The 19,767-nt window shown below is 43.3% G+C and overlaps 1 protein-coding gene across 3 annotated transcripts in view; it reads left to right on the top strand.

The window, feature by feature from the left end:
- baiap3 (BAI1 associated protein 3) overlaps positions 1–19,767 on the top strand; it is a 56,071-nt gene that overhangs the window by 5,867 nt on the left and 30,437 nt on the right. The window contains exons 2-5 of one of the 3 annotated variants that reach the window (XM_077559048.1): positions 4,976–5,113; positions 17,596–17,683; positions 18,292–18,375; positions 18,501–18,608. In XM_077559048.1, coding sequence (XP_077415174.1) covers positions 4,980–5,113; positions 17,596–17,683; positions 18,292–18,375; positions 18,501–18,608 — 414 coding nt within the window. In that variant the 5' untranslated portion in view covers positions 4,976–4,979. Of the gene's footprint in view, positions 1–4,972; positions 5,114–17,595; positions 17,684–18,291; positions 18,376–18,500; positions 18,609–19,767 lie in introns of all 3 variants that reach the window. The other 2 variants (XM_077559047.1, XM_077559049.1) reach the window with 2 other exon arrangements.

Below are 19,767 nucleotides of genomic sequence, written 5' to 3'. Positions count from 1 at the left end.
AATTGTCGGTGTGAACCAAATCTATACCTTTAGCTAACTGAAAAGATGTTGTTGTTTTTTTTACCTTTAAAGGCATGATAGAAAACCTGATATGTTGTTACAGCAGTGGTTCCCAACCTTTTCTACACTACTGACCACTGAATAACACTAAATGCTAGGGGGTGGGTAGTGTTTTTATTTTAATTTAAATTTTTTATTTTAATTTTAATTTAAAAAAAAAATTTAATTTTAATTTTTTTTAATTTTATTTTTTTAATTTTATTTTTTAAAAAAATTATTTTTAAAATTTTTATTTTTTATTTATTTTTTTTTAAAAAAAAAATTTTTTTTTTTTTGCTCAAACAACACACTACTGCATTAAGAAACGCAAAGCTGTTCAAACTCTGGCACGTTTAGTAATTTGATTTTGGCAGTGCTTTTCTGCAACAACAGCAACAAAATATTGGGTCTCATGTACAGGCGGTTATCATTTTACAGCGGCAGAGGTTCACCAAGGTTCAAACGATCTCCATAGAAAACCGAGGTCCCCCCCGCCCCCGTATGTACTTGTCGGCATATGATGAGTTTTATACAAGAGTGTTCTTGTCTGACAAATAAATTACTTTATTATTAGGAAAAATCGTTATGTGTGTGATCGTTGATTATAGGGTGGGGGGAATTATATTTACAGTAATTGCAGCTGGGGCATAGAAGAGTCCTGGGACCTGATTTATTAAGGCCTTGGTCCACACAAGGATTTTTTAAATATATATACAAAAAATATATATATATATATCTGTGCCAGACCCCCTGTCTAGGGTGTATTTTTAATTTTTTTTTGTGCCATTTATCTGCATTTTCTATAATGGGCCTTTTATCGGAACCTGAGGGATTTTCCAACACTTTGTCTCAGCGGGATGCATTTGAAATGATCCATTGATGATATGTGGCAGAGTGTGTAAACTTTGAGCAAAACCACCAAAGAGGTGTGATTTGGTGAAGTATAAAGCTGGTCGTATTGTAATGCAAAAATGCTAATTGAAAATTGATTGATTTAAAACATGCAATGTGATTTGTCAAAGCTGTTATCAATTGTAATGACTGATTAAATAGCACATCTGAGAGGCAGGTGTATTTTTGCAAACCATAACATAAAGTGCACGGAGGAAGCAGGAGCTCAAAAAGCACACCTGATTGAGCGTTTGGATTTTCAAATTAACAATGTGACAAATGGCCACCATATTTGTACAAATTTTTACAAAAAAAAAATCATGTAATGAGGACTTCACACGTCTCTAAATTCCTCCATAACAAATAAATTCAGGAGTCTTCCATATGTTTTAGCCAAGTAAATTGCCTCGTCCTAAAACTGGCTCTGACTGACTGACTCTGACTCAACTCGTGACTCGAGTCCCCCAACTAAAATTTCATTTTTCTCTGGCTCTGTGCTAATGTTGTGACTTTTGAGTTTATGAATGACTTCCTTTTAATCTGATTCAGACTAAAGCAATCTGGATCATGATATTAATTCAAAACGGTGTCCACTCAGACTCCCATTCCACTAATTGTCCTCTATTACACTTGGCTAATAGCAGCAGCCATTGTTCTACTTGAAGTGCTGGCGCCCTCAGCCTCCTCCTCAGCCTCACAGACGTGGCCTGTCAACTTTTTAAAATAGTGTTCGACCGAGTCGGGCTGACTGTGTGGAACGGCGTCTCCATCAATCACTGCAGCTCTCTTGTGTATCTTGTCAGCCGTCCTTTGTGAGCTCGCTCTTCCTCACCTCTTTCGATTTGCAGCCTCACACAAAAAGGCTTTTGTGAGACATGCGGGTGTAGTAAAAACTTACTTGGGCTGGATTTACACTACAGATCCTAGCACCCAATTCCTATTGAATGCCTATTATCCTTTTTTTTGGGGTCTATTTCCATGTACATTTCAAGTAAAACAGATTCAATATTTTGATTGCAATTTAATGTGCTATTTTTCTTCCTTTGTATTTTTTTCGAATAAGTACAAGCCATAAATTTATCTGTGCTACAGTAATCAATATTGGAAGAGATTATTGTACATAAATGTTTTGGTCTGGTAAATTAGGCGTAGGCATGGGTCAATATTAGATTTTGATGGTATGATATCCGTGAGCAAAAATATTGTGGTGTCACAGTATCACGTTATTAAAATTACAGCTCTAAAATGCAGATGTACGATTTTTATTGGAGAGGCCTGCTACAGTACAGATCACATTTGTAAGCATATTTTCACAAAAAACAGGGGTTTGCTCCCTAAGAAATCCAATTTAAAAAAAGCAGGCCGCCAGTTGCTCGTCCCTGAGCTAAGAAAGGTGCTGTGTTGCTAAAAGAGAGAATTATGCTGTAGGTATTTATAGACCCTCAACCTTCTGTTGAGTTCAAAATGATCAATTGCTAATAAAATGAGGATATGTTTAGATAAATCCTATAAAGTGGCCCTTGGATTATACACAGTCGCTTATAGTAAGGGTAATTGGGGAGAAAGGTTTTGACTTGGACCAACATGAGCTGATTTATGAAATATCATTTGTTGATATTGCAAGGAAAAGCTGCCCCGCGCTCAGTGTCTTGCGGCCCTCTGCTTCATTAAATCCATCTTACTTTATTTGAATCTGCTCTGCAGAGAGATGTCATCTTATGAAGGTTACATAACTCTGTTAGCCTTGAAAGACAACCTGAAAGTGGAAATGAAAGTGAAGGACGTGACGAGTAACTGCTGAGAATGTCTGGCTTTGTAAAAGTATCAAATATATTCTACAGTATGTAACCTAGGAAATATATCAAGGTTATTTAATACTTTATTTTTGTTTTTAGAAACCCCAGCTTATTACATGTATGATATCTCATTTGGTCAAAATAGCCGGGGACCAAGAAATACAGCACACTTTTCAGCCTGAAATTATATGTCTTTTGCAAATGAGCCAATGCTCACACCCTTCTGTCACCGTGTTTTGTGACTTATGGAATTCTGAAGGGGGAAAAAAGAGCCCATAAACACAGTAAAAGCAATGATTGTATTTTCACTCACGGGGGCAGTACTTCATCACCAAGGCACCGAATTACACTTGGCAATTTGTGTCGCAGAGTTGTGCATTTGGCGCAGGCTCGTTCACAGGCACAGTTTCTGAAATTGGCAGCTCCATAAGATTTACTTGGTTGTTTATTTTCCTACTTGATAGGTGGGCAGGCACTCCAGCGACTCAACTGCTTTTATACAAGCAATTAAAAAGGCACATTGCCATTAAAAGTCCTATTTAAATTTGAACTCACACTAGTGTACAAGAAAGGTTGTTTGACGGAAATTCAAAGTGAACAAATGAAGTGCTTGCCTTGGACCAAGTGAGTGAGAGTTGTGATTTTCTGTAGTGTTACTACACACACTATACATTTGGGTATAGTTGCTGTCCCGCTCAAATCTTGTAGCTGTTGCTTGTGTGATTCTAAATTTTGCAAAAGTGAAGAACATGTCTCGGGTGCCTGTATTGCCTTAAACCTAACAAGTGCTTTATTTCCCACAGTGTAAGTGTTTTCCTTGGATTTACATTTAAAACAAACAAACAGGAAAAGTGAAGCATTATGTTTCAATCAAATGTAAATGGTTTTTACATGGATAAAAAAACAATAGAACTCGAAAATATTTCCCCCCCATTTGGGACGTATATAAGCAACATCCATAAAGACCTCCGTTAACATCTAATTGATCAAGGAAATTTAGTCAAATCCGCATTCCTGATTGTTGTAGGGCTTTGTTTAAAGTTCCACTAGAGGTGCCATGAAACCTGTACCTCGTCCAGGTGTCTCAGAAATTAATTTCAACGTCTAGATGATTTCTTTCAGGAATAACCTAAATGAGAATGAATGTCAATCAATTGCTTGGCCAGCATCTCAGACGGACGTTCACAGCCTGAAGTGGGAGCTGGAAAAGAGGGGAGGGGTTCAACTGCAGTTGGAGGTTGCCATGGCGATCATGACCAACTAATGAGACACACTGTCCATCTCAGATGGCCTTTTTCACACCTTACTGTCCTATGTTTGGCACCAGAAGTGGACCTGTAAATTTGTCGTATTCCATGGTGGTATCGAGAGGCGAAGCAGTGAGTCATTCTCCATAGCCCTTTTTGTTGAAAGTAATTGTCAATATTGTGCGTACATTGGCACACATTTTTTGTGTGCAACTTTATTGGCTGTGTGAACTTGCATTCTGGACACAGCACCATCCTATTCGGTGATCCATACACAAGAAGGAAGGTCAAACAGTCGTTTGAGTATTGTTGTTTACCTTACTTTATTAAACAAAATCTAGTTACCATATTGTTTTAGCTTGCACTCGACAAATACTCCATACATAAAAAAGCTAAAATTAATAAAAACTAAACAAAAAAAATAGTGAAAAATATCCAAACCAACAAACCTGCTTTAAAAACTAATTACGAATAACTAAAATTAAACAACACAATTCTAAATGAAATAAAAACTAACCCAAATGAAAAATACAAAAACTATTGTAAAAAAAACACAACACTGTTTCTGTCAGAACTGTTCCAGTTCTGAGGTTTGGGGCTCAAATCTCAGCTTGGAGCCTTCTTGTAGGGAGTTTGATTGTTCTTCCCATGCTCTAACCTACCCCCAAATCCATACATGTCAACTGTCAAGTTTATTGACAAATCTAAACTGCTTATAGGTGCTAGTGTGAATGGTCTTTGGTAAATGTGTCTTGTGAATGACTGGCAACAAATCTTGGATTTCCCCCACCTCACACCCAAAGTCCGATCAGGCAAATGGATGGATCAATTTTGGGTTGTGTGTGTCTGTTTGTGTCGGTTGGTAGAGTGGGAGGAGGGGGTCTTCAGATGTTTTTCACTTTGCCCCCCCTTTTTAAGAATAAATCTTTGCAGAGTTTGGGCAGTTACAAAAAACTAACACAAACCTTGTCACCCTCCTTATCTTTTTGGGGCCGATAGTAGCACCATGACGACACTGCTGGATTTGAAGAGTAGCGTCTTACGCCAGGTGCAAAGGAGTCAGTCGTTGAGGAGCCGCAGGGAGTCACCGCCCGCTGGCAGCAGCCCCCTCACTCACTGTCCAGAACCCTTATCCCGAAGGTGAGTCAAAAGTGGATGCACACAAAGGCAACTATTTGTATTCATTAAAAAAAATTAAGTCAGCCTTGGCGGTCCGACCCCCGGCTACTGAAGCTAGCTCTGGGGACATGGAATGTCACCTCTCTGGCAGGGAAGGAGCCCCAGCTGGTGTGTGAGGCTGAGAAGTTCCGACTATATATAGTCGGACTTGCCTCCACACACAGCTTGGGTTCTGGTACCAATCCTCTTGAGAGGAGCTGGACTCTCTTCCACTCTGAAGTTGTCCACGGTGAGAGGCGCAGAGCAGGTGTGGGCATACTTATTGCCCCCCGGCTAGGCACCTGTACATTGGGGTTTACCCCGGTGAACGAGAGGGTAGCCTCCCTCCGCCTTTGGGTGGGGGACGGGTCCTGACTGTTATTTGTGCTTATGCACCAAACAGCAGCTCAGAGTACCCACCCTTTCTGGAGACCTTGGAGGGTGGAGAGCGCTCCCTCTGGGGACTCTCTTGTACTGCTGGGGGACTTCAACGCTCACGTGGGCAATGACGGTGAGACCTGGAGGGGCGTGATTGGGAGGAACGGCTTCCCGATCAAAACTCAAGCAGTGTTTTGTTATTGGACTTCTGTGCTCGCCACGCACTGTCCATAACGAACACCATGTTCAAACACAAGGGTGTCCATATGTGCACTTGGCACCAGGACAACCTAGGCCGCAGTTCGATGATCGATTTTGCAGTCGTGTCATCAGGAGAGGAAAGCAGTGTGCCATTACCACTGTGTATATTGGAGATGGGGTGCTGCTGACCTCGACTCGGGACGGCGTGAATCGGTGGGGAGAATACTTCGAAGACCTCCTCAATTCCACCGACACGCCTTCCTTTGAGGAAGCAGGGTCTGGGGACTCTGAGGTGGGCTCCCCTATCTCTGGGGTCGAAGTCACTGAGGTGGTTGGAAAGCTCCTCGGTGGGAAGGCCCCAGGGGTGGGTGAAATCCGCCTGGAGTTCCTAAAGGCTCTAGATGTTGTGGGGCTGCCATAGTTGACACGCCTCTACAACATCGCGTGGACATAGGGGACAGTGCCTCTGGATTTGTAAACCGGGGTTGTGGTACCCCTTTTTAAGAAGAGGGACCGGAGGGTGTGTTCCAACTATAGAGGGATCACACTCCTCAGACTCCCTGGTAAGGTTTATTCAGGGGTGCTGGAGAGGAGGGTCCGTCGAGAAGTCAAATCTCGGATTCAGGAGGAGCAGTGTGGTTTTCGTCCTGGCTGTGGAACAGTGGACCAGCTCTACACCCTCGGCAGGATCCTCGAGGGTGCATGGGAGTTCGCCCAACCAGTCCACATGTGCTTTGTGGACTTGGAGAAGGCGTTTGACCATGTCCCTCGAGGAGTCCTGTGGGGGGGTGCTTCGGGAGTACGGGGTATCTGATATGGGCTGTTCGGTCCCTGTACGACCGATGTCACAGTTTGGTCCGCATTGCCGGCAGTAAGTCGAATTTGTTTCCAGTGAGGGTTGGACTCCGCCAAGGTTGTCCTTTGTCAACGATTCTGTTCAAATCTTTTATGGACAGAATTCCTAGGTGCAGCCGAGGCGTTTAGGGGGGCCGGTTTGGTGGCCTCAACATTGCATCTCTGATTTTTACAGATGATGTGGTGCAGTTGGCTTCTTCAAACCATGATCTCCAACTCTCGCTGGAGCGATTCGCAGCCGAGTGTGAAGCGGTTGGGATGAAAATTAGCACCAAAAAAAATCTTTGACTATGGTCCTCAGTCCGAAAAGGGTGGAGTGCCCTCTCCGGGTCGGGGATGAGGTCCTGCCCCAAGTGGAGGAGTTCAAATATCTTTGGGTCTTGTTCACGAGTGAGGGTAGGTTGGAGCGGGAGATCGACAGGCGGATCGGTGCAGCGTGTGCAGTGATGCGGACTCTGTATCGGTCCGTTGTGGTAAAGAAGGAGCTGAGCCGAAAGGCAAAGCTCTCGATTTACCGGTCGATCTACGTTCCTACCCTCACATATGGTCACAAGCTGTGGGTCGTGACCGAAAGAACAAGATCCCGGATACAAGCGGCCAAAATTAGTTTCCTCCGCAGTGTATCCGGGCTCTCCCTTATAGATAGGGTGAGAAGCTCGTCGTCTGGGAGGGACTCAGTGCCGAGCCGCTACTCCTCAGCATTAAGAGGAACCAGTTGAGGTGGCTAGGGCATCTGGTTCGGACGCCTCCCTGGAGAAGTGTTCCGGGCATGTCCCACCAGCAGGAGACCCCGGGGACGACCCAGGACACACTGGAGAGACTATGTCTCTCGGTTGGCCTGGGAACACCTTGGGATCCCGTCAGAGGTGCTGGTTGAAGTGGCTGGGGAGCGGGAAGTCTGGGCTTCCCTGCTAAAGCTGCCTCCCCCTGCGACCCGACCCTGGATAAGCGGTAGATGATGAATGGATGGAAATTTTCATTTTCATTTAATATACTCATAATACCTTAAAAGGAAATGCAATTCCTAAACTGCTCAGTTTTGTTCATACGTTATAAATATGGTCTATTTTACCTTACAATAGGTATTATTGTGTATTAATTAAATGAAAATTGTCATTTTAAAATACAACAAAATAATTTGAATGGTAATTTTAATGGCATAAACATGAAGAATGCGCCATGCTGTACTTAAAAAATAAATACCAAGCTAAACATTTGATTTGATCTGATTTATTTGTATCAGGGACAGTACAAAACAATTCCATGGAAATTTTGAATGGGACTGCTGAGTCTTGCAAGGTGGAAAGCCGCATGTAGTACTTGTAGCAATAGTAGTAAGTAGTAGTAGTAGTACTTGTAGTAGTGAGTAGTAGTAGTAGTACTTGTAGTAGTAGCAGCAAGTACTTGTAGTAGTAGAAACAGTAGTACTTGTAGCAGTAGTAGTTGTAGTAGTAGAAGCAGTAGTACTTGTAGTAGTTCTTGTAATAGCAGCAAGTATTTGTAGCAGTAGAAGCAGTAGTACTTGTAGTAGTAGTAGTAGTAGTTGCAGTAGTAGTAGTAGTACTTGCAGTAGAAGCAGTAGTACTTGGAGTAGTAGCAAGTACTTGTAGCAGTAGAAGCAGTAGTACTTGTAGTTGTAGTAATTTTAGTAGTAGTCAAATGGCTACTAAGATAGCCGCCGCCCCGGATGTGCGAAGGGGCGAGAATCCTGGGCGTACCTAATCAATTGGCCAAGGTGGCCGCCGCCCTTCGCGGGTGAGGTGGGGGGGTGAGAATCTTGGGCGTACCTAATGAATTGGCCAAAATGGCTGCCGCCCTGGGTGGGCGGAGTGGCGACAATATTGGGTGTACCTAATCAATCGGCCAAAATGGCCAAGATTGTCGCCGCCCTGGGTGGGCGGAGTGGTAAGAATCCTGGGCATACCTAATCAATTGGCCAAGATGACCGCCGTCCCGGGTGGGCAGGGGGAAGAGAATCCTTGGCGTACCTAATCAATTGGCCAAGATGGCCGCCGCCCTGGGTGGGTGGAGTGGCGAGAATCCTGTGCGTATCTAATCAATTGGCCAGAATCCTGGGCGTACCTAATCAATTGGTCAAGATGGTTGCCGCCCTGGGTGGGCGGAGTGGTGAGAATCCTGGGCGTACCTAATCAATTGGCCAAGATGGCTGCTGCCCTGGATGGGGCGGGGGGGAACTAGAATCCTAGGCATAATTAATCATATGTCCAAGGTAGTAGTAGTAGTCATAGTATTTGCAATAGTAGCAGTCGTACATAGGCCAAGCCTTGAGTACACATAGAAAAAAAGGGGGTGAATTGAGCTCAATAGTGAGAGAGATGACAGGCAGCCCTGATTGGCTGAGACAGTTGCTATGCAAAAGTGAGAGACCAGGCAGTGAAGCTAAAAAAGCATTATTTAGATAGCTTTCCATTCCATTTCATTTAAAAACAAAAAGAATAATGTTGTGCTTTTATTATTGATTTTTCTTTTATTCTTAAATAAAATTGGAAATGAGCTGAACAGTTTAAAATTGGATTGGAATCGGTCAAGAAATGTTAAAAAAAGTTAACCATAATCAACATAAACTAAAAGTTCCTTACTGTCGCTTTAAGAAACATGCACATTCACACACACACATTTAACTTTAACTTATTGGACACATCACGCGCACACATTCGACTGAGTTGTATGAGAAAGCGTACACCTGAAACAAAAGGCTCTCACGACTTAGCGGTTCAAAATGCAGATTCCAGAAATGGCTCATTAGAACGTCAAGGGTTTGGGGAATGCGAACATCTTCTCATTTTTTTCTATCTGATGGAAAATGAGCGAATTAGAGCAGGTTGAAAACTTGTGATTTTAAAAAATTGAGGAGAAAAGGCGAACAAAATAACATGGGGTTAAATGGCCGGAAAAGTGGGACTTCTCGCTTGAAGTGAAATAAAAGGTTCTAAATGAGACCTTTGCCAAACAAAAGCGGCTTTGTCTGAAAGAAGACCCTTATGACAACAAAATGTCCGAATTTGATGTTTAGTGAGCAAAGATTGTGGCCACGGTGACGAGTTGAAGTGAGATTTTTCGAAAGATTTTTTTTTTCTCTCCTCACTCCTAACGTTGATTGCTCCACTCTGGCAGACGCAATACACACCAATGTTAAAAGCCTTTTATTTCTCCATTTCGCTCACTCTCTTTGAACCCACTCAGGAGGGAGCAGATCGGACAGAGAAAGCAGTTCGACCAAAAGCACTTTTCCTAAAGGGAACTGAAGTATAACAATATTAACTCCATCTCATAGCATCCAGTAAATAATACATCTAATTATATATTATAAACTGACTGTGACTGTTAGACTGTGAAAGAAGATATCATGAAAGGCAATAAGTTTTACAATGCAATTAAACTTGAATACATGAATTAAAAATTTCTCACAGTAAAAGACAATTTCTTTCATCTGTGGTGCTTTGTGCTGCTGACTTCTTTTTTTTTACATATTTAAATGGGAAATACATTCATAGACAAGCTTCTTCTGATTTGTTTTATATCAACTTGCCGTGCTTCCACCAAAGAGCCATGAAGCATACTACGTATTACAATGCACCGTCAGGCTCCAATGGGCAAATGCCGTCTTGTACTGAATATTACTTAACACCATGCGGTTCTGGGATGCAGCTCTCACACTGCTGTTTCTAAATGTCTTGATGTGTGGATGTGTTTTACATCAATATGTGGCTCTCAAGTTGTATACTGTTTCTATAGTGTCCAGTAACCAGAAACACATTATGGTGTTTGTGAACAGTGACTCACTGTGTTGCCGCCTAAATTAAATTAGTCACAACAAGTCGCATCATGACTTTCATGTTTGGTATGGATTCAATAGAGAAAACATTCATAATGAAAACTAAAATACAATATGGCGTTATGGACAAAGTTTCATATCTCCCTATTTATGCCAGATATCTCAATAACAATATTACTGTGGGTTCAGTGAAAACCAGGCTTTTATTGACAAAAAATGGGTTAAAGTTTTGGTCCTTGCATCTTTCAAATGTCCATAGCAACCACTACCTTAGAAAAAAGATATTCACCTGAAATTTTCAGGAACTGTTAAAATATCAGTAGAAAGTACAGTAAATTCCAATCGCAGGCAAGGCTATCATCTGAGATTTGAACCCTTAAAAACTTTACATTTGGTCACATAAAGAAAATGAACATGTTTTGATGGTTCAGCAGTTGGGTTTTTTTCTCTTTCGCTCACTGTAATACATAAGAGCACAACACGATAATGCAAAGAAGACATTCTCCGATACTGTGTTTACAAGTCACTCCAAATATGCTCTGCGTGCATTTTGGGGCAGGCTGCAGGGAGACTCGCTTTGGAAGGACCACAAAGTTCATTTTTCATCTTCAAATTTTATATTTTGTTGCTCATAATTGATTAGAATTTCATCCAGCTTAAAAGAGCAAAAAATGAACATTTGTGGTGATATTCTGCAACTCGAGGCGGGACTGTTCATTCGTGACGCGTAGAAGTGGTGTGCCATTTTTCATAGACGTGACGACAAGGAGTGATCAAAACTGCGGGGGAGTATGGGGATATCATTTCCCTCTGCTCCGGTTCACCTGCTCCCATTTTAATGCACCACACACACACTTGTATATACACTGGGTGGGGTAACATTCAAGGTTTAGGGGTAGAGTTCGCCAGTCGGCGAGCTGGCGAACTCAGTAACAGGGTTAACTTTCACTAAGAACGCTGGAGTGACGACCTTTCCCCGCTGGGCCTGGGGTTCGGGGGTGCCGCCCGTCCCCCGGTGCCCCCATCTCCCCTTCTGCCCCCGGTGTTCCGTCCCTCCACGCGGTGGGGGGTGGGGTGGGCGCGGATGCCCTCTCCGCTCCGCTGCCCGGCCCCTCTGCGGCGCCGGTGCCTGGGTGCGGGGGATCACCGGGGGCTGGGGGGCTGCCGGTTGGTGCGGGTGGGGTCAGGGGGGGCGGCTTGGTTGGGGGGGAGGGGTGGTGGTGGGGGTGGCCTTGGTGGGAGGGTGTCTGGGGGTTTGGGGGCCCGGGGGCGGCTGGGGCTGGGTTGGGGTGGATGGGTGGGGGGGTCGTGGGGGGAGCGGGGGCTGTGGACCGGTGGGGTGCCTGGCGGGCCTGCAGTGCCCCGTCCTGCTGCGTTGGGCGCTTGGGCCGCGTTGGGGTGGGGGGCGCTCCTGCTTCTGGGTTTGCTCTCCGGCCGGTGGCCCCTGCGGGGCCCGGGGGTCATCCTTTGGCGCTGCCGCGGCCCTGAGGTGCTGCGCTTGCTCTATGCTGGCAGGGGTCGACGGCTCCCCCTCTTTGGTGGAGATTTTCATGCATGCCAGATCCACCACACCAGCATCTATCGAAACTCAGACACAATGTGCTTCTTCCTCAGGCCATTGAAACGGTGGAGGCTGGTGTCTGTGGATCTCACTCTGCTTCATCTGTCCTTCCTTCCTTTCCTCAGTCTCTCCTTTGGTCTCTTGAAGTCTCCCTGATTTGTTGGAATTTAGATGTCTCTGGGGTTGGTGAAGGACTCTGGTTGGTGGCCTGGTGGGTGTTGTCTGGTCGGTGCTGGATTACACTTTCCTTTCTTTTCTTTGGTCCTTCCTCGGGTCTCCTGATGGCCTCACGACTCTGGCTGGAAGTGTTTGGTTTAGGTTTATGGGATTTTTTTTAATAGGTTTTAGGTGAACTAATGAATACACACACACTCGCACACACGCACGCACACACGCACACACACATAATCACCCACATACAAAAAAAAAATTAAAATTAAAAAAATTAAAAAAGAGAGCAATGATGATGACATGTCAAATCGGTAAAATTACCGAATGAACAAAACTGAGCTCTAAAAAAAAAAAGGAGTGATCAAAACATTTCATTATTTAGTAAATTTACAATGCATTAATAGAATGGCCTACATGATTACATGCAAGGCATTTCACAACTTTGACACTTCTCCGACTTGCTGTCGCGTCAATCTGGGGAGCTGCAGGTGCAGCAGGGCTGCAACTGTTAAATTCTGCTCCCATCCTACCCCAATTGTTTATTGGGTGTGTCAGGCCAGTTGAAGAAATAGATGCCACACCTCAAATATAGGGACCTCAGCTCTTATGGACCCCACTTCATCACCAAGCTTGACGAACGCTGCATCTCATCTATACAGACTTCCACGCCTTACCCCTAAACAACAAAAAGCTACATTGGGCCATTAGAATAAATAGTTAAGATGTTGCACCTAAAACAGATGCCTTATCGGCGTATACGAGTACAGTATCAGCATAATTATAATATCCATCCATCCATTCATACATTTCCTTAACCGCTTGTCCTCACAAGGGTCGCGGGGGACGCTGGAGCCTATCCCAGCTGGCTTCGGGCAGTAGGCGGGGTACACCCTGAACTGGTTGCCAGCTAATCGCTGGGCACACAGAGACGAACAACCACCCACACTCACAATCACACCTATGGACAATTTGGAGTGTTCAATTAACCTGCCGTGCATGTCTTTGGAATGTGGGAGGAAACCAGAGTACTCGGAGAAAGCCCACGCAAGCACGGGGAGTAATCATAATATAATTTTATTTTATTTATTTGTAAAAGAAAAAGACAACATGATATAAAACTAATTTTCTTAGTAGAATAAAAAGGAGCAGAAAGTCGTCATGGAATAAAACATTGATCCAAACAATAAAAAAAAAGTGTCACTAAATGTTCTTGCTTATCAAATGTCTTGCCTTTTGATTTAATAAGTTTGCCATGTGCTTGTCTCGTAGCAACAAATCAAACGACACAGGTGAAATCCCCCTCAAGCCCCCTCACCCCTCTCCCCATCACCATCTCAGTCTTGTTTTGAAGCCTCATCTGCAGCAAAACACAACAACTAATAGTATGAACCTGGGGTTACCATAGCAACCTAAACCCAGGCTTTGCTGTCTCGTCGTGAACTTCCGTTGTAATGACGCCCGTGTTTATTTTTAACACGGAAGGCGATCTCGGGTGCTGCACTGTACCTGTTTATTGCCTCGCGTATCACTCTGATGAGATATTTTAATAAATGCATAATCCAATTGGCTCAGGCAGGATTTCTTTTTGTCTTGTTCCTTTAAATAGGCATCTGAACTGTCACTACGGTGCATGTCATTCCTCATTTCCCATGTGGGCTCCCTGGTGTTAAAGGCTCCCCGCTGAGCCACCAATGTGCACGTATGCTGAGAGCTCATCGTTAGAGGCAAGAGGCTGTTGATCTTTGTTAGCCATTCACACCACTGTAGACATGCCTACACTCAGGCTTTAGTTGACAATAAAGGACATCAGGTCGATTATTTCTAATCGAGAAAATTTGGTGTGTGTTTGTGTATTTGAGTGCGTGTACTAATTCTTTATGGATGCAACATTCAGTTTTTAGCAGATGTGGACTTCACACTTTGCATTTCTGCTTTGCCGGGATCTCATTAGCATGTTTGCCTGCTCCGTGTCACTGCTTTTTAATCAGTGCCCGCACAGAGGGCCACCACAACTGGGAGCACGGACCTCCGTAGAGGGGAGGAAGCAGATTCAATGCTGTCAGTCCTCATTATTTTAGGGGTATTGTACGCTGCACAGTAAAATTTGTAGAGTAAATTTGACTCTAAAAAACACTATATTCGGTCCCATTCTAAACAGAGTAAACTTTACACTAGTTGGAAGAGAGTAAAATACTTAAAAAACAACAACAACAATAAAGAACACTCAAGGGTTGAGGAACAATCCCACAACCTTCAGCATGGAAGACAGCGACTCTATCACTTGAGCTATGCCAGCCTTATTGCTATAGTTTAAATATTTCTGGTGTGTCCGAAAGGAGACCCCCAAATTTTTTTTTTTGTTTGCTTATTTTGACTCTTCCCACATAAAAACAACATGGAAATTATTTTTTGGGGTTATCTCATGTTTTTAGTTGTTATAGTGGACCCAGGATAATATGGCTGGTATGTGTTGTAAACTTGCGATTGTGATTGGTTAGTAAAAATCCAATCATGAATCAGAAGTGTTGAAATAATTTGGATAAATTATACGTTTTATTGGTTCAGACACGCAAATTTATCATGTCCACTGTGACCATCTATGGGTCTGAAATGATAAAGTTTACTCTTTTCAGAGTAAAATTTACTCACAAAATTTACTGCTTAGCACGTCCGCCTCCCAGTGCAGAGGACGTGAGATCGAGTCCGGGCTTCGGCCTTCCTGGGTGGAGTTTGCATGTTCTCCCCGTGCTTGCGTGGGTTTTCACCGGGTACTCCGGTTTCCTCCCACATTCCAAAGACATGCATGGCAGGTTAATTGAACACTCCAAATTGTCCATAGGTGTGATTGTGAGAATGGTTGTTCGTCTCTGTGTGCCCTGCGATTGGCTGGCAACCAGTTCAGGGTGTACCCCGCCTACTGCCCGAAGCCAGCTGGAATAGGCTCCAGCACCCCCGCAACCCTTGTGAGGAAAAGCGGTCAAGAAAATGGATGGATGGATGGATGAAATTTACTGCGTGGGGGCACTAGTGACTAGTGAGTGCCCAAAAGTTTGCTTGGATTTGCACCAAATCAGACTATTGAATGTCACTTTACATGTGATTTTAACTGCGTATACATGGTGGCATGTACGGGGTACTCAGTGCGAAAACATGGGAACATTCTCGTTCTGTTTTCTTTGTGGCAAGTGCCACTGAAGGAAAATACAGATTCTATCTTCTCCTTCTTGCCTAATCAATTGTGTAATTTTGATGGGAGGTTGTGGTGGGGGTAGGGTGTTAGAACTTGTCACGCACATCCTCCAGCAGTGTTAAGCGCTGGAGAGCTGATTTGACGCAAGTGACAAGCGTGTGACAATCTGATTTCTTTAACAAAAAAATCATGGTGTTTGATCGGAAGGCATCACATGGTCTTTCATGCCGTCGCCGACAGTGATGCGTGCACGAGTAATTGCTGTGTACGTGCTGCCACATTATGTTGAAGTTTGGAAACGAGCGGCCGCTTGTCACCTTCACTTTTTCAATAAGCCGTCTCCAATGTTTGCTTACCATCTCAGCGCCTGCCCAGGCGGTGGGGGGAAGGGTTGTGGGACATAATTGAAGCATTGGAATGAATTCAGGAAAATACATTTGACTCAAAACAACATGAAAACCTGTTTCCTAGCAACATCAAGCCACTTGTATTTTTCTGGTGACGTGAGCAAGTGTTTATTTCATTGTGTCAGATCAAGCGTTATTTATTTTTATTTTTTTTCCAGAAGCTGGGAACTAAAGACCCGACAATGTTTAGCCAAATCCCTCTGGCAGTAAGACTGACAGAAGACTGAACAGATTTGTGCTCACTATAATACCCGCGACAATTAGGAACGGATGTGGAGGGAATTGAGGGTCTCAAAGCGCAAGGATGACGATGGAGTGGAGCTTATTTGTATTGTATGCGCTAAAGCAAAACGCCGCCAAACCATTAAAGCAATCCTTTTGCAAGACTCACTCAGTCTAACTGCACTCCAACAAACCAGAGTCTATCTGTAGGAGAATTCAGATTACCGTGCATCTTAACTCTAACCCGGTTGAGTAGTCAAATATTTCAGCAGGTTTAGCCCAGCAAGCCCACATTTTTTTTGCATTTATTTTAGCCTAGCTCGACCAGCTCACCCAGCATGGCTGCCCTTAGTCTTCATCAATACCTCAGGGGTTTACCATCTGCTCCCCCCGGCATGGCGAGAGTCGGCGGGTGGCAGCAAGGATGGGCTGTCACACACCCGCTGCGATGCGATGACGCCAATAAAAGGGAGCGTGACGGGGGCCTCACATGGGTTGCCTCCGCCATAGCCGTAATATGACGAGGGAATGGCGGGTGGGTGGTGAAGGGTTCGGGAAAAGGCTCATCCCCATCACTCTGCCGTTGCTCACTTCAGAGGTGGTTTCCATGCAGGCCGGCAAGTGGTGGAAAGCTCCCCGGTGAAGGAGGTTTGGAAAGTGTTTGTATGTGGGATTCCCAAGGCGTTGGAGCTTGCTACTCCATCCATTGAACCCCCCACCCCTGCCCTCTAAACGCGCCGCCACATATCACCATGACGACCGGGAGGCTGTTGAGAGTCCGGGAATTCTCTCAAACTTGGGAAAAAAATATATAATTAGCATTTTTGCACACAGCTGTGCTCATTTGATTTAAATAGATCCCAGAGAGCATCCATGATAGAGTAAATCAGGGGAGTCTGACATTGCATTCATAATAAGACCTCTCAGTCTACATTAGTCCAATAGATATTTATGAGACAATTAAACACTTCCGACTGAATATTTCAAGGTAATTTTGGACTGATTCCAAGCCGCCTGACTCTCTTTTGGAAGTCTCGTTGGGCAGAGTTTGTGAGAGTTTGTGCTCCCAACCGGTCCTCGACAATTGGATGAGTTTCTGGCGTATCAACTTTCTGTAAAAATAATAATAAAATAATATCTTAATTTTCAGCGCACATCAAGGCCAGACCAATTAGGGGAGCTTGTTGTTTTGCTGTTAGTACTTCACAGGCATACAATGTCTTTGAAGCGCTAATCACAAAACAGCATGAGGCGTGACGCAGAGGGAAAACATCTATCAAAACTTAAAACATCCATTGACAGATGCCTGAGTTAAATCTTACATATCAGATGGCTTGACAGTATTACCAATGATGAGCTATTCTAACAAAAAATAACAAAAAAAAGAACTCAACTCAATTGATGCAAGTGGGGATAGATTGAACACACACTTATGAAACCAATAGCAAACAGCGTGTTTGACAGTAGTTGAATCCACAAGGAAAGAGTTCAAGAAAGACTAAAGGTCTTAGAAGAGGTCTGGAGTCTCCGCAACAAGTCACTCTGATCAAAGTTTGAAACACAATCCCAATAAACCAGGTCAGTGGTGTTATCCACTGAAACATCCAGTAACAACCTAGCAATCTTTTGTGTGTAGAAGAGTCATGAAATCAAGCATCTAGTTTTTTCCTGCTTCCTTGGCAGGGTCTCCGAGGAGAGCATGGAGTTCTTTGAGCGTATGAATACCATTCTGCAGAAACAGGAGAACATGCTGCAGGCCGGCCAAGCCGAGGTAACCTACCCCCCGTCTTGCACCTCTCCATCTGTTCGCAGGCCAACGACACACAAGCAAGCAAGGATGAGTGGGCAGCTGCGCACTCCACGGTGACGTCTGTGAACAGACGGGGCCAGCGTTTGTTTTGGAAGTTCGTCAGTGACGAGCTGCTGTCAGCGGTTATGTTTCGCCTCCAGTCTTAATAGTACTGTGATGATTTATTAGCATCTTGACAAAGACTTTGTCATCACAGATATGTGGCGTCATTAATGCTGCAGTTAAAACACAAAATCTACCTCACGGTTCTGAGGCTTGGCTTTTGAAAAAAAACATTATTTTTTTTACCCAATCTGGATTCTGAACTGTTTTTGATGGTCTACACTGCAAAATGAACAGCGTAGATCTCACTTAGCGTAATTCAAAAGCTGTCCATGTGAAGATAAAGGCATTAACATGCCTGCAGTGGATGAGTAGCGAGGCTTGGGGCGCAGTTGTTTTGCTGCACCAATTGGTTGTATTGTCACATGTAAAAAGAAGAGCGTATGATGTCCTCCTCAACAAGTTGATTATAAAGTCTTCCTCTGAGAGTCTATTCAGGATTCACTATCAGACTGTTCCCATCACAGTGCCAAAGAATAGCCTGCACCGTGCCGCCACCACAAGAACACGTGGACCAGGCCTTTATCCAGGACAGAATCAGCAGGACCGAGGTTCGTTAGGTCCAATGTAGTTCAACTTACATTTCTTACACCTGAAAACGCAATGACAGAAAAAATAGAAATGGTACACAAGAAAGTGAATATTACGTGTCACAATTGTTTTCTTTCCCACCCAGCTGGACTTGCTCTATGAAGAGGTTGTGTACACAGTCGTTAACCAAGTGGGGGTGCCATCATCAGAACATGTGACGAGTGATGAAGAGCTTTTCGCCTACCTCCTGAAGGTATCTCAACATCTATCTATCTATCTATCTATCTATCTATCTATCTATCTATCTATCTATCTATCTATCTATCTATCTATCCGTCTTTTTATCAAGGGTGTCAAAATTATCGCGTTCATTTCAATTAACTTAAAGTGCCTTTAACAGCACTAATTTTTTTAACACTCGATTAACGACCGCCCCTTATTTGGAAAGCCTCTACTGAAGGGAATTCCAGTCATGATGCAGCAGAAACGTCCACGTCAAAATTACTCAATAAAATTGCACTGTACTACACTGGAGCTAAAACAAACAATGTGCAAGGGGCAGAATGTTAGCGGGGAGGAGCCATTTGGACTTTTTAGCACTACCGCCCTTTTCTCCGCTTTGGAAGAATGCACTCGGTTAGCCGTTAGCAACGAGCTAGGTTGCTCCAGCAAGAGTTGTCCGTGGCACACGTGCAGAAGTTCGCAGGTTACTTCATGTTAAAAATTAGACAGCTCTTAATATGAAAAGATCTTTGATGGTTTCCAGTTAAGTTGAGTCATTTTACAATGCGTATCAGTATTAAACTTAAAAATAAAAGCATTCCGTGTTGTGCAAAGGAGTCACTGTAACACAATTTAGCAGTAATTAATTAAATAACAATGCATATATTTGTGGGGACTGGGGTTAAGTTGTATTTTACAATTTTTAAAATGTGCAGAATTTCACAAGTTACTTCATGTTAAAAATTAGTCAGCTCTTAATATGAAAAGAAAAATGCACTGAGCTGTTACCATTGTCTTACAAACTTAAGTATGCCATGTAGTGACAGAAAAATTACCAACACAAATCAATGTCACACTTTTTTTTTTTTACAGTACAGTACCTATTTTTAACTTTTTTTTAAATGAATTGTTATGAAATTACTGATTCAATGACTAAAAAATTCAACCATATTTCTATTAGGTTAACATTTCTTCCCACTTTTATGTTTACAAGAGGATGAAAAGTTTGAAAAAATATTGTAGACTTTATAAATTTAGATATAAATTGAGATATAAAATGTGCGATTAATTTGAGATTATTCGTGAGTTAATTATTGAAGTCATGCGATTAACTACAATTAAAAATTGTAATCGACTGACACCTCTAATATATATATATATATTTATATATATATATATATATACAAGTA

This window comes from Vanacampus margaritifer, chromosome 2 (genome assembly GCF_051991255.1).
Source record: "Vanacampus margaritifer isolate UIUO_Vmar chromosome 2, RoL_Vmar_1.0, whole genome shotgun sequence".
Lineage (NCBI taxonomy): Eukaryota > Metazoa > Chordata > Actinopteri > Syngnathiformes > Syngnathidae > Vanacampus > Vanacampus margaritifer.
The sequence above is the reverse complement of the archived record's forward strand: the minus strand, read 5'-3'. Positions and strand labels throughout refer to the sequence as shown.